Consider the following 15,326-nt stretch of genomic DNA (forward strand, 5'->3'; position numbering starts at 1 on the left):
CCCCTGGACATGTGAGAATGTCAGGAATCCCACTGTTTGGACTGGTTTGCTCTGCCTTCCCCAAATCTCCAAATGCGCTCCACATCCCAACAGAGGTGCTTCCCGCTCCTCCCTGTCCCTGTTCCCACTGCCTTGTCCCTCCTGGGCACATCCAGCTCCAGAACTGGCTCTGTGTCCCATTTTTAGGTGCTCCTAGAGGTGAGCACAGGGCTTGGAAAGAGTTAAGGGAGCTGTGCTCCATGAATCCTCATATTTACAGCTCTAAGAGATTTAACCCGGAATTTTCCTGGAGTGATAGGCCGAGAAGTTTATGGAATTTCTATTTATAACAGATCCTCCCCCATCTCTTGCTCTGTTGCCTGTCTTCAAATCACCCCTAATCCTGCCTGGGTCACCTGGGGGTGGGAGGGAGGGAGGGAGCTGGAGTACTTCATCCCGGGATCCGCTAACACAATCCAGATGTGGGAACCTGGAGACGACGTTGAGGTCAGTGGCTCCAAAGGGGCTGGGGAACATCAGGGATGGGGGGACACCGGGGAGGAGGAGGAGATGTGCCAAGCCCAGAGTGGAGCCACATACCAGTGGGTGGATTTTCCCCCTGATTTCAGGGGAAACTGAGGCACAGGACACTCTGGGAAGCAATAAAATATCCATCAGGGGCAGGTTGGAACACGAGACCCCATGAGCTGCTCCCATGTAGCATTCCCTCCCTCAGTAGCTCTCCAGAGTACAGGGGGACAGGCCGACGAAGGCCCACTGGGAATTCCCTGGGATGGCACAGCAGTGCTGCTGCCGCATCCCAGTGTCCCGGCACAAGGGGTTGGTTGTGCAACTTCAGCCCAGGCTGCCTCATCGGCACATTCCCGGGGCCCCCACACCCCCTTCTGCTCCTTCCCATGTTTATCCTTCTGCCCGGGGGGATTGGCTGCCGGCCTGGGTGCGAGCAGGAGGAATCCGGGCCACGGCGACCTATCCAAACACCGTCTAAGCCCCGGGAGCCGCGGGGCCAGCGCTCGGCTTCGGAGCTTCTTCCCTATCCGCGGGAGCCGCGCGGCTCTGCCGAGCCTACGGAGCGCCCGCTCCAGCCGGGAACAGCGTCCCTCCCGCGGCAGGGTTGGCAGGAGCCAGGGGACGCGGCTGCTCCCACAGGGGACAGCGGGACCGTGTCCCACTTGCCCCCCCGTTCCCAAGCCTGGGCTACCCGCAAGGGTGGAACAGACCGACCCCGCAGCCCCTGCCTCCCGCCGGATGCCAGCCTGGAATTCCTCCTTAATTAATGCTCTTTATTACCTGACTGCAACGATAACCAGCCCCTGAATGGGATCCTGTAACCAGAGCGGGAGAGCGGGACACAGAGTGGCTCCCCCAGGTACCACCCTGGAGCCAAGTCCTGGCTGTCTCAGGCACTTCCAGGGGCTCCCAGGCCCCTTCCCTAAACCACAGCCCCTCCCTCCTCACCCCACTATTGGCATCCTTAGTCCCACTCAGGAACGTCTGTTGGGATCTGGAAGGGCTGGAGCAGCGAAAACTATGTGGGATCTTACAGGATTGTCACTTGATCTCATTCCTAGATACCATCCATGGGATTAGGACACCCTTCCTTACACATCCAAACACAGTCTGTGCCCATCCCATCACAAAAAGTTCAGCCACTACCTGTGTCCCATTCTAAGGGACACTCCCTTGCCAGCCCCTTCCCACGGACAGCCTTTTCCCTCCAAAGCAACAGGGCACCTCATCTATCCCCGTTCATGTCGGAGCAGAAATCCCAAAGTCCAAATTCCACACCAAAAACACAGCCAAGGATGAGCTATGGGAGCTTGGTGAGCTCCCAGTCAACATCCCTGCTCCTGGGCCTAATCCCACTGCAGTCCTAGAGAAACTATCCTGTGCCAGGCAGGGTAGGATGCAGGGATAGGGATACGGAACGAGGGATTTTACCCAACCCCCCAGATCTGGGGAGTAAAGAGGATTACAGGGTGTCCAGGAAGACCCCGGAGCACCAACCTGGATAACACAGGCAAAACACTCAGAATGATGAACCATCCCTGTGGGAGGAACAATTAAACCAGACCTGCCTATGGCCCTGGATGATCCTTTCCAACCCAAACCGTTCTAGCATTCCACAATTCCCAGCCTGCAGCTTAGTGTCCAGAGACAGCACCTTCCCCAGCATCTCCCCAGCCCATGGAAAGCTCCCTCTGCTCTCACAGGAGTTCCTTAGCTGACATCCACAGATGACATCTGACAAAAGCACCTTTGGATAATCTGGGAAAAACACCAAACTCAGGGACAAGGAGGTAATTCCCTCTCTCCATCCCCCATCTCCCAAGAAGCCAATGTGTGTGGGAAAGACATCCCAAGGCAGGAGAGGCGTGAGGAGCAGGGGATATTATCCTGCTGTGCCACAGGAATGTTTCTCAGGAAGCTCTGCAGGGAAAGGAGGCAGCTCCATCCTCCTTCCCAAACTTCCCCGAGTGCTGAAAAACACCTCCGACCCTCCTGGAATTTCCCCCTCTGCCACATCCCCATTATCCCTCCCAAATCCCTTTCTCCTCCCAGCTCCCCACCCGTGTCCTGGCCTTTTCCCCACCCTTGCCAGCTGTGAACCTTGGCATGGCTGGAGCCATTGTCCCCGGGAACGAGGAGGAGGGGAAGGTGTGAGGGGCGACACAGAGCCCCGTTTGTCCCTGTCCCCGCGGCCGTCAATGCCGCGCTTGTCCATTCATGGCCTGGGATGGCCGGAACAGCGGCTCCATTTGGGAGGCTCCAAGGTGCCTGCCCAGGGGGGCACATTGCCCTATTTGTTCAGAGACAACGCCTTTCTCTCCCTCTCTGGGGTGAGGGTGTGGGAGGGGGGACAACAGCACCAGAGAAGGACACTCAGTGTGACCTCTCCTGCCACACAAGGCTGGCTGCTCATCCTCAGCAGGAGGGATGGGGAAAAGAGGGATGTGAAGGATGAGGAAAGGCTATTTTAGGATCCCTCCTGCTGAGGGGGCTCAACTGACCTCATTGGACCCACGTTTCGGGGGATAGGGATGACCTTTTTCCATAGGGTCACATGGCACGGACGAGCTCCTGGTCATTGGTGTGTTGGTGAAGGTCCATATCTGCATCTCCATAAACCTCCCTCAGTGGGAATGGCTCCCAGAGCAGATAAAGAATTAACAGTATTAATAATATTAATTATTAGCTACATACCAGCACAAAGGAGAGACTTGGTCCAGCTCCCAGAGCTCTTCCATGCTCCACAGAGATGGAGAGAGGACTCAGGGAAGCACGAGGGCAAGGACAAAGCTGACGGCAGAGGCCCGAGCCACAGTCCTGCTGCTCTGCTGCTTCCAAGGAAAAGCCCAGGACACAGTCCCCAGACACAGACCTTGCTGTTGGAATTAAGGCTCTGGAAAGGTTCTCAGGGAATTCAGAGATCCAGGAGCTGTTCCAGGGATGACTTTGAGCCCAATTCCGAGACACACGCAGGGAACTCAGGATAACTCGGGATTGGGAGCGGTGCTGCCTCTCTTGGAAACCCCCCTCCAAGACAAAACAATCCTTAGGGAGATTAATAACCAAACAGCCCCCAGATACAGGTCCAGAAGCAGCCAAGCATCGCCGGGAATGCCGTGTCCATGTGCCTCGTCCCTCCCTTCTAACTGGGAGGCTCCAAGGCCTCTCCAGGCTGGACACACTCCAGAAGAGACTGGGAGTAAAAAGCAGAGTGATTTATCAGGATGGGACTTTTTCCAGGGCTTGGGAAGGGCCATCCCTACTTTTGTGCTACAAACACAGATCTTTCCCAAGCAGGAGCATCGGGTTTTCCCATCCAATGTTTCCTTTGGAATTGTCTCCCAAGAAACTCACAAAGGGCATCAAAAGCTTCCTCATCCACATGGCACAAAGTTTCCAAAGTCACTTTTCCCAGGATCTAAGGGCAGGACAATGGGACCCAGGGAAATGGTATGGGGATACAGGCCTGCCATTCCTAACTCCATGATCCCACGGCAGGGAGGCTGGAACTGGATGGTTTTTAAGGTCCCTTCCAACGTAAAACATACTGGGATTCCAGGATTTCCTTTCCTTTCCTCTGCATCCATGAGCTGATGTGTCTTGTTTAGGAGTTCTTCCCTCCTTGCGCTTCCAAGACTGGGATGGACTGAAGGACACAGTGTCCACAGTTCCTGATTTCATCCATCTTAAGACAATACCAACTTTTTATCCCAAATCCCACAGACCATGGAATTTGGCTTGGGGTGTTCCCAGCAATTCCCTGTGAAATCCCTGAGTTTCTCACTGTAGAACACATCCTTCAGAGAAGGTAAACTCGAATTCACCTCCCGAGGAAGGGGCCACACAATCCCATTCCCATCCTTTAATTCCTTGTCTTAGTCCCCTAGAAACTTTTCCCTGGGAGGGTAGTGAGGCACAGGAAAGCTGTGGATTTCCCACCCCTGGAAGTGTTTCAGGCCAGGCTGGACAAGGGCTTGGAGCAACCCAGGATAGTGGAAGGTGTCAGGGTTGGAACTGGACGGACTTTAAGGTCCCTTCCAACCCAAACCATTCTGGGATTCTATACGATGCAAATCACTATCTAAAACCCCAAATTCCAAAGGGATCACTGCCATGCCAGCTATTCCCACATCCATTTCCACACAGAGCTGAGGTTCCTTTTTTTTTTTTTTTTTAACACAAAACCCCTTGTTTGCATTTTATGACTAATCCTGAGCCCTCTTGGAACATACTTCCTGCACCAGGGATTTAGCAAACAATTCCCAGACAATACAACCCAGATACCAAAGGTGGTCCTTGGATCCCAGCCATCCCATGTGCTCCCTGGGCTCACTTCCTCCAAAGCCTGAGGGAAGGTGCCTGAAGGACATGGTAAGGGGAGAAGAGGACAGGGGGTTTGCGTGGGGAGGAGGGATGGAGCAGGAATGAGGCGTCTCCAAGTGAAACACCACGACTCAAATAAGGGGGAGATGGGATATAGTGGAAGGTGCCCAAGGAATTACGACTTTAAGGTCCTTTCCAATCCAAACCACTCCAGGAGCATCAGCACAACTTTCAGCACCCAAATTCCTCATTCTGGGCTGTGAAACCTCTCCCACATCTGTAGGTCCCCACAGGGCTGTTTCTTGTGCCCCTTTGGTCCCTCCACACCATGGGAGGAGTTTTGGAATATCATTTATCATCCTCCTCTCATCATAGAATTCCCAGATGATTTGTGTGGGAGGGGACCTTGGGGATCATCCCATTCCTACCCCCTGCTGTGGGCAGGGACACCTTCCACTAGCCCAGGTTGCTCCAAGCCCCATCCAACCTGGACTTCACATCCACCTCTCCATCCCAACACCCCTTCCTGCAAACTGAATTAAGACAGGAGGGAGGAGACATGGACAGGATTCTCCCCCCCCTTCCCAGCACTCCCCAGATTTTGGGATCTCATCAGGGAAAAGCCTTTTTCTGTCCATAAGAGGAGCATTGATTGTATTACTAGCACATGGTTTGATGGCCCATTTAACGGTCCCTGTTCCAAGCTTTCCTTTACTTAAGCAGGTGTTTCATTCCCAATAAAATCCAGGTGCCCTTTTTAGTGCTCCCAAGAATCAGTGTCCATAAACCACCCCCTGGAACAAAGTGGGAGATAAGCCAAGATCCAGCAGATTGGTAAGTTGTTAGCTTTCCTGTTTATGTGCATCCTGAACAGCAAACAGAATGTGGGATTAAAAGCCATAAATTCTGCAGATGCCCTATCCCTGGAAGTGTCCAAGGTCAGGTTCGACAGGGCTTGGAGCAATGTGGGCTAGTGGAAAGTGTCCCTGCCCATGGATATGGTTGATCCTCATTGATCCCTTCCATCCCAAACCATTCCATGATTCTATGACTTAGATCTCCAGTTCATTTGGAATCACCACCTGAGTCTTCCACAAATCCCATCCCCTGTCCACCCCTGTCTCCTTCCCACAAAACTACTGTTTTCCTCTCCTTGGATAAGAAAACCACATTAATCTGCCACTCCAACATAATACATGGCAAAATGGGGGTGTGACACCAAAGACTCCATAGAAAATAAAACCATCTCCAGCAAAAATTCCTTTAAAAAGTGTTTTTCTGAAGTCCACGCTGGATCCCAGCACACCAAGGCTGCTTAGAACTCCAGCTTTGGCCTTTCCACCCCAAATCCTGACAAAACCTGCAAGTGTTCGCTCCCATTCCACAACAATCCCAGCCTCTCCATTCGCAGCCAGGCCTGGTCTCTCTTCCCACGTTTCCCTCTCCTTGATTTCGAGTGACTCCATCAAAACAGCCAAAGTCCAGCGAGATAAGGGATGGACCCTGAGGGTCATGTTACATTTTCCCTCGGGAAGGAGGCCTTTCATTCCAACGTGCCTTGAACGCACTCCAGGCACCACTGGAAGCCAGCGGGAACAGCGGGATCCTGGGCTAGACACACTATCCATTGCCACCCGATCAGGGAGAAGATGCCCATGGCAGGGAGTTGGAACAGGATGATCTCTAAGGTCCCTTCCAACCCAAAGCATTCCACGATTCCATGCCTGTCCTTGCTGTGCAGGGAAAACGGTGCCAGCAGCAGAAGGAAGGGTTGGAGGATAAGCAAGGGTAGGGATACCATGGAAACAAAGGGCCGAGTGTGGTGTCCAATCGTAGAATCCTGTAATAGTTTGGGTTGGAAGGGACCTTAAAGTTCATCCAGTTCCAAGGGCAGGGTTCAGGTAGTCCAGGTTGCTCCAAGCCCCATCCAACTTGGTCCTGAACAATGCCAGGGATCGATCTACTTCTAAGAGCTCCCCTTTTCCCTAAGCAGGACTGGGCTCCCACTTCCATTGACACTGTCTCATCCCTCGTCACAGGATCTGCCAGGAAAGCCCCATGGAGAGAGTTCTCTCTCCCAAATGATGCCAGCACAAGGGATGGGAAGCCAGGAAACACCAGCTCGGGCCCAAAATCCAGGAGGCTGTTCCTGGTTGTGTCTCCAGTTGCTCCCTGTCCTCTGGCACTGCACAGGCTGGTTAATGATTCCTCAGGCACAGTCGGTGTCCCGGGATTCTTATCGGAGAGAGCAAAGTCCAATCAGCACTGTGAGTGGGAAGAGGGAAGGGGTTTACCTGGCAAAGCTGTGCCAGAGCAACGCCATCCCCAGGCAGGGAAATCCTCAGGAAGGATGTCAAGCCACGGGTTGGGAAGTATGGATGGCCTGGAACAGCTCCCCGCTCCAGATGGTGGAATTCCATAACACTTTGCGTTGGAAGGGACCTTAAAGCTCATCCAGTTCCACCAGGGAACCTTCCACCGGCCTAGGTTGCTCCATCCTGGCCTTGGACACTTCCAGGAATGGAGCAGCCACAGCTTCCCCGGGAAATCTGTGCCCTCACCTCCACCATCAGATCACTCTGGTCTTTTCCCACCAGGAGGAATCCATGAGGCCCTCATCCAGAGGAAAGCAGAGCAGGATTCCATCTCTCCTTCAAAGTAACCATGTTCAGGAGTCATTTAATTCCAAATTTCTGGCAGCTGGGATGACTCTGGCCCTGAAAAGCCGTCACTGATAAGAGTGAGGGAGCAGAGGGAATTCCTGCCTGTCCTCCCAATATCTTCCTGGACTGGTATCCCTTTCCCATATCCTTCCACAACCCCATCCCAGGCACTGGATCTCCGAGTTGCCAACACGCCCTTTTCCATCAGCCTGGTCACAGCTCCAGCACAACTCCTTCTAATCCACCTCTTCCTGAACCTTCTCCCACTCTGAGTCCAGGTGTCGCTCCCAGGACAGCCACCTGGGGAATGTTTATCCAGGACATGAGCAAAGTACCTCCTCACAGACACGCTGACGTCGCTCTTCTTGAATCCCAACCCACCCTTATCTTTAGGGATCCACCCTGCCACGAGCACCGGCCTTGCTCCCTCCGGATGCCTCCTGCCCTTTTCCCGAGATAAAGGAGTTCTGGGGTCCAGGATAAAGGAGTTTTAGGGAAACTGGAAGGGGAAGTACCAGCACAACCATCACTAGATCTCCATCAGCCTTTCCCTGTGGAGCGGACGAGTCCTTTGGCTGATAGCTTTGGGAATCTCCTGCTGGCACAGATGTGACAGCTTCCCCACAATGTCCAGGTTTTAAGCTCTTTCCTGCTCTGCTCAGGCCGTAGGATGGAGCTGGAATCACCAGCATCCTCATGTCACTTGCCGACTGGGCAGGGAAGCTCGGAACAGTGGCAAAAGAGAGGAGAAGCAGGGAACAATCCCGTTTGGAAGAGATGTGGAGAGGCAGAGGGAAAAGCATGGAAAGGTTGGGAATTCTGTGCTGGTACCTGCTCGGATCCAACGCATCCTGAGCATGGTGAGAGTGGCTCAAGCTCTGGCCATATCCCTGCTCTCCCGTTCCATCATCATTCCCTGAACTCGGCTCCTCCAGCTCCTGGCGCCGCTGCTGCTGCCTGTTGGTTTTTCTATTCCCTCTGGGAAGAGTGGGAGGGCCGGGAGGCTCTGTGTTGGGATTTGGGGATTACCCGGAGGGAGGGTCATGTGTTTGTGCTGTACCAGGTTCCCCAGGCCCATTCCAGCACGGGCTGACTCCCAGCTCCCAAAGAACTCCACACAAAGCCTCTTACCTTCCCAGGCCCCGCAGTGACTGCCACCTGCACTCTCGACCCGCTCCTCCCACAGCCCCCCCCCGGCAGGGATCACCACCAGATTTGCAGTTGGGACACAGATTTGGGGGGAAGGGACAGGCAGCCACTGGGAAGAGCAAGCGGGAAGCCCCCAAAAGCCATTTTCTTCTAAGGAATTCCATGAAAAGTCAAGCTCTCATCTGTTGTAGTTTCATTTCTATATCCAGCCCAAGCAGTTACAAATATGGGACACTGGGATGGCCCCACCCCCTCTGCTCCAGGGCTCCTTCTCCTGCCCTTTCTGCTCCCATGTTTCCATTTCCACGCACCTCGAAGCATCAGGAAGACTCTGGAGCAGCCCCTGGATTCTCCAGGAAGCTCATGGCTTTACACCAGTTTGATCAGTGAATTCCTTCCCTGTTCATTCCCATCATCCCCAAATCCTCCCTTGCAGGTGCAATCCCAGGTGTCCTGGGATCACCTCACTCCCTCGGCTCCATCATTCTATGTTCCTTCATCCCAGGAAAACAGGGAAACATTCCCTACTCACAGACACAAATTCATAACAGAAATCACCAAGAGCAGAACCAACACCAGGAATGTGGGTACAGGTTGTTCAGAGAAGTTCTGGATGACACAATGTGAGTTTAGATGGGATATTGGAAAGGAATTCTTCCCTGTGAGAGCAGCGAGGCCTGGGAATGGATTTCCCAGAGAAGTTGTGGCTGCCCCATCCCTGGAAGGCCACATTGGATGGGGCTTGGAGCAACCTGGGATAGTGGAAGGGGTTTGGAAGTGGGTGATCCTTAAGGTCCCTCTCAATCCAAAGCATTCTAGGATTCCGTGAACACACATATCCACACATTCCCATGGGCAAGACCATCCACTCCTGGTTATTCCCAGCTTGGAGATTCCTGTGCATCCACAAAACTCAGCAACCCCTGCATGGCCACAACCAACATTCCCAGTGCTCCCTGAAAACCCGCAGAGCTGCTTTATCCCATAGCACATGGATAACCCCCCACGGAAATTTCAGCAACTCTTGTCATTCCCAAGCTCTGCCTCGATCCCAAATCCACCAAATGCCCGGTGCTTGCCCTCTTTTCTCCACTCTTTTCCCTAATTCCCGCTTCCCAGCCCCCCTCGGGCCCTGCTCGGCACATCTTTCCCGATATACATTCCTGGCCGACTCTTATCTCATAAATTAGCTGGGAGAGGGATCCCAAATAGCTGAGTTGTGGCGTCAGCGTTTCCCTGCCGCGCAGGGAGGGAGGCAGGGAAAGGTTGGGAGCAGGATGCCAGCCAAGGGTCAGGAGCTCACAGCTCCCTCCTTTTCCTTTGAAACCCAAGACAAATGCTCCGTAAACATTCCCAAAACCACGGAAAACTCATTCCCCTCCGCTGCCAGAACCCCCCCCCCAGTATCCCATGCTTGCTGCATCCAAGGGTTTTGTCCAGCTCTCCCTCAGGATGGTCCTGGGAGCCACCCAACATGGACCAGCTGCACTTGCACAAGCCGTGGAATCTAGAAGGATTCCTGAGTGGGAAAAGGTGATCCTCAAGGATCATCAAAATCCAACTCCTGGCACTGCACAGGACAATCCCAAAAATTCCATGGGCCTGAGAGCACCAGGACAACAAGGATCTTCCCATCATGGAAGAAGTGGAGCTTCAGGACTCAATAGGACCAGCCAGGAGTGTATTCCCACCATCTTCATCCCAGGACCGCAAGAAGTTATTCCCAATCCATCTCTTCCCTCAGAGACTTTTCCCTAATCCCTTCCCAAAGGTCAGAGCAAACCCTGGGATGTTTTTCATAGTTTTTCTGCTTCTCTATCCTCACAGGCCTCAGATCCTGCCCTCAGAGTGTGGACAACCACATTCCATGGAAATAGGGATATTTGGGGAAAACAGGATAGCCAGGAAAAAAAGGAAATCAAAAAACCAAGGGCAATTCAGGGAAATAAGGATATCTGGGAAAATAAGGATACCCAGGAAAACGAGGATAGGCAGAGAAACAAGGATATCCAGGAAATTAAGGACAACCAGGGAAATAAAGGTACCCAGGGAAAACAAGAATATCCAGGGAACCAAGGATATCCTTCCCAGGCAAACCCCAAGATTTCCTTTAAGAAATTAAAGATCCATCTCAAAGTTCAGAAAACCGGAGGCACCAACTAGACCTGGTTTCGGGAGCACCCACTTCCCAAAATAATCCCAGATCTGCAGACGGGACCTGCCCCTATTCCAGCCAAATGCTGGGATTGGGAACGAGCACAGGCACTGCCTCTTTTCCATACTCCCAAAAAGTCTCCAGGAACAGCCCAGGTAATTTTTGGCTGACTCTTGGAAATGCTGAGGGCTGCCCAGGCCCTCAGGGATTACTCCTAAATATCTTGAGCCTACTCAGATCCCAGGAAAAACAGAGTCAAGCCAAGGGAATTCCCAAATTATTTTCGGGTTTTCAAGGAATGGGATGAAAACATATTGCTCTCCATATCCAGAAACCGTTAATTCTCCAAGACGGCAACATTCCAGGGTAAATCCAACCCCGGGCTTTGATTTAAGGCACTGACCTTCACTCCCCCCAAAAAAGAGGATCAGTTTGGCCTCCTAATTCCTCAGAGCACCACGACTAAACCACATACAGGAGGGAAAAACTGAACAGCAATTCCATGTGGGAAAACTTTCTTCTCTTCCCTTCTCCCCTTTAAACTCTGTGTTGTAACAGATGTTCTGGAATAACGGCAGGAAAGGGATGGAGCTGCCCAAACTCCATGGAATATTCAGCTCAGAGGGGTTTTCAAAGGGATTTTCTGCCAGGAAGTAAACAAGTTGAGGGTAAGAAATATCCTTCGGGATATTTCCCTGCTCCTTGATTTTTACAGGGATTGTTTTAATTCAAAAGAAAGAGATAAGGAAAGAAGGAGAAAGAGACAAAGAGAGAAAAATAAAGGGGGAAAATGGGGAAAAGTGGAGAGGAAAGAGGAAAAGGGAAGAAAGTAGGAAGAAAGGTTGAAAGGAAAAGGGAAAGGAAGGAGGGAAAAAGGAGAAAGAGTAGAAATGGGACAAACAGGGAAAAAGGGGGGAGAAAGGAGGGAGAGGGGAAAAAAAGGGGGAGAAAGGAGGAAAAAGAAAGAAAAAAGAAAGGAAGGAAAAGGGGGAAAAACGGGAGGGAAAGGGGGGAAGGGGAGAGAAAAGACGGAAAGGGAAAAAAAGGTGGAAAAAGAGGGGGAAAAGGCAGAAAGGGAGAAAAGGAGGAAGAAAAGGGGAAAAGGAAGGAGAAAGGGGTAAAAGGGGAGAAAGGAAGAAAAGCGGAGAGAAAGGGAGAAAAGGGAGAAAATGGGAAAGAAGGGACAAAGAATCCTGGGATGACTGAGGTTGTCAGGAACCTCGTGGAATCACTTTGCTGGAGCAGGATCATCCCCAGCACCCAGAAAGAACAAGAAACCAGGAAAAGCAAGGAATCTTCCAGCCTAGAAAGGATGCTCTGGGGGAGAAGGAGAAATTTCAGTCGAAGAGATGGAGAGTTGGTCCCTAAATAATGTTGGGATGCTGAGCCAGGGCTGTGCAGGACTCTGGAGTGGGAAGTGGGAGGGCAGAATTTGGGAGCTTGGCCCCAGTGAGACCCTAAATCCAAAGGAAACCCTGGAAGGGTGCAGGGAACATGGGCTGGGAGCGCCCGATAAGAGCCCCTGTGGGGGTGGCTTCCCATCCTCCCTAATCCCAGGGTTCCTCCTGGGGATCCAGGATCAGGGTTGGAACAAACAGGGGGAGCTTTTTCCTTTGAAGAAGAGGAATTGTGTTACTAAGGGATAACATGGATTCCAGGAGAGAGGGAAGGGAGGAGGAAGGAGTTGGAGACTCCTCTCACTCCCAAAAGCATGTTCTGTTTGTGATGCCTTCCCTTTCCATCCTGGGATAAATCCAAAGAATCCATAGGGATACTCTTGTCCCACTTCAACCAGTCCAGGTGACACTGATCCCACTGCTCCAGAGGGCATACCAGCTCTGCCTCCTGTTCTCCAGGGATCAGGGCCCAGCCCAGCAAATCCCTGGAAAACAGGATCCGTTGCAGCCTCACCAGGAGTCATGACATTCCCTCGACCAGCACATCCGTGTGCCAGGGACTCATCCCGAGGGACACAGCCCATGGCAGCCAAAACCCCCACCTGGCAAAGGAGCCAGCGGGGAACAAGGAAGGGAAACAAAGACAACAAGGGAGGAAAGGAAGGGACAAACCGGCAACAAGGAAGAGTGGAGCGTGCCAGCAAATCCAGAGCAGGGAAGGGAACACGGAGCCAAGGGAGCAAAACCAGGGGAATTGGGGTCCCAACACTATTCCCAGTTCACCCCAACAGCCTCTCAGCTTCCATGAGCATCCACGTCTCATCCCGGCTCCAAGAAAGGCCAAATCCCCTTCCCAAGCACTTCTCCACCTGTGGTTTGCCCTGATGGGAAGGAGAGGGATCCACAGCCATGGGGTGTCCAAAGGGATCCAGGTTCCAGTTGGGCTGGGATCCACAGCTGGACAAACACCTGGGATCCCGGGGACACTGTCAGGAGCCTGTGCCTGCTCCAAGGATGCTCAGGGATATGCCAAGGTCCCTGTGGAGTGGTGGTGGGAATCTAAGATACAGTTCAACACGATTCCCAGCCCATGGAATGCCAGGATATCCAGCTCAGCACCCATTGGAGGATGCACAACTGCACTTCGATTGTGCCCAGGGACAGGGATCTGGTGCCACTCCAGCACCAGACAAGGCTCTGATGGCAGGTTTTCCCTACGGAGACAGGCTGGGAGAGTTGGGAATGTCCAGCTTGAAGAAGGGAAGAATTCCAGGGAGCCTAAAGGGGCTCCATGAGAGACGGAGAGGGACTTTGGATCAGGACAAGGGGAAACCGCTTCCCACTGACACAGCCTGGGTTTAGACGGGATATCAGGACAAACTTCCTCTGTGCGAGGGTGGCAAGGCGCTAGGATGGATTCCCCAGGGAAGCCGTGGCTGCCCCATCCCTGGAAGTGTCCGAGGAGCAACCCGGGCTGGCGGGAGGCGTGGGGGCAGCACCCGGGCGAGCTTTGAGCTCCCTTCCCACCCGACCCACCCCACGGCGGGCGCCGCGTGCCGCCTTTCCCGGGGACGCTCCCCAGGATGCTCCTGGAATCATCGATGTTACCTTCGAAGAAGCGCTGCAGCGCCTCCGTCTCGTCCACCACCTCCATGGCTGGGCCATGCACGGCCCGCCTGCCTCAGTCCGCGCTGCTCCTGGGGGGCATCGCCCCGGCCCGGGGGGGGGCCCGCTGCGACCCCTGGGCCCCGTCCGAGCCCCCTCGGTCCCGCTCTCACCGCCGGGCTCCCGGTGCCGCTCCCGGAGCCGCTGCCCGAGCCCGGCGCGGCCGCCCGCTGCCCATCGGAGTCCGCCGAGCGCTGCCCGCGGACTTGCGGGGTGCTCCTCCCTCCGGCGATATCGCCCTCCCTCCTTCCTCACTGCCCTCCCTCCTTCCCTCCCCTGCTCCTCCTCCGCCTCCTCGCGCCTGGCCCCCCCCGGCATCGCGGAACCCCCCGGGACGGGCTCACCCGCCACCCCGAGGGAGGTTTGCGCACCGGAGGGAACTCCAGGGAAAGCGCTCGGGTGGCAAAAGGAACCAAAAAGTATTTGCGAGGCACCAAAAGCGAAGTAGGGACCGAAAACCCGGCTGCGAGGCACTAAAAAAACAGTCACTGAGGGCCGAAATCTGTCCGCAAAGTACCCGAAAGCAGCCGCGAAGAGCCAAAATCCGGCCGGAACGCACAACAGAAACAATTAGAAAGCACAAGGAAAAAAAAAAACCAGTCGCAAAGTACCAAAACTCAAACACGAAGTGCCAAAACCAGCCTGGAAGCAAAAAGTAAACCACCAGAATCAGCCGCAAACCCCTGCAAAACAGTCACAGTGTCAAAAAGCAGCCAGAAAGGGGAAAAAAGCAACCAAAAAAACCCCTCAAAACCAAACAAACCCTCCCCCCCAACCACCAGTCAAAAAAACCCACCGAGAACCAGCCACAAAGTTCCAAAAAATCCCACAGTTACAGCCCCCCCCCCCACCCGAAGCAACCACAAGCCACCAAAAAGACCCCAGTCAAAAGCACCAAAAAACAGCCACGAAGCACCAAAATCCACCCAGAAACCACAGAGGAAACAGCCACAAAGCACCAAAACCCAGTCACAAAGTGTCAGAAAGCAGCCAGGAAACAGCGAAAAAAAAAGGCAGAAAAATTAGTCACAAAGTGACAAAACCAGCCAGAAAGAATCAAAAAACAGCCAGGAAGGAAAAAACAAAACAAAACAAAAACAAAAAAACCAACCAAACAAAAACCCCAAACAAAACACCAAACAAACAAAAAAAGAAACAAAAAAAAATCCCCCCAAAAAAGCATCAAACCCAAGCCACAAAGTCCCAACCTCCCCAGTCAAATCCCAAAAAAACCATCCACACAGCCACCAAAAAAATCCCCTAAAAAAACCCAGTCAAACACACCAAAAAACAGTCAGAAACACACACACACAAAATAAATCCAGAAAGCAAGAAAAACACAGCCAAAAAAATCCCAAAAATCAGCTCCAGAGAGCCAAAAAACCCCACAGTCAAACCCCCCCAAAACCAGCCATGAGCCACCAAAGAAACCCCAAAAAAGAACTGGTGAAACCCACGAAGAAA

General features: G+C 53.1%; 1 protein-coding gene across 3 annotated transcripts in view; it reads right to left on the minus strand.

The window, feature by feature from the left end:
* The window catches only part of MYRF (myelin regulatory factor), a 52,595-nt gene that overhangs the window by 28,676 nt on the left and 8,593 nt on the right, over nt 1–15,326 (minus strand). Inside the window, exon 1 of one of the 3 annotated variants that reach the window (XM_050337136.1) lies at nt 13,806–14,041. The exons of the other annotated variants lie outside the window; for them this stretch is intronic. Coding sequence (XP_050193093.1) covers nt 13,806–13,851 — 46 coding nt within the window. The 5' untranslated portion in view covers nt 13,852–14,041. Of the gene's footprint in view, nt 1–13,805; nt 14,042–15,326 lie in introns of those variants that run through there. 3 annotated transcript variants of the gene reach the window in all.

This window comes from Myiozetetes cayanensis, unplaced genomic scaffold (assembly GCF_022539395.1).
Source record: "Myiozetetes cayanensis isolate MyiCay16 unplaced genomic scaffold, myiCay2020 scf6-25, whole genome shotgun sequence".
Lineage (NCBI taxonomy): Eukaryota > Metazoa > Chordata > Aves > Passeriformes > Tyrannidae > Myiozetetes > Myiozetetes cayanensis.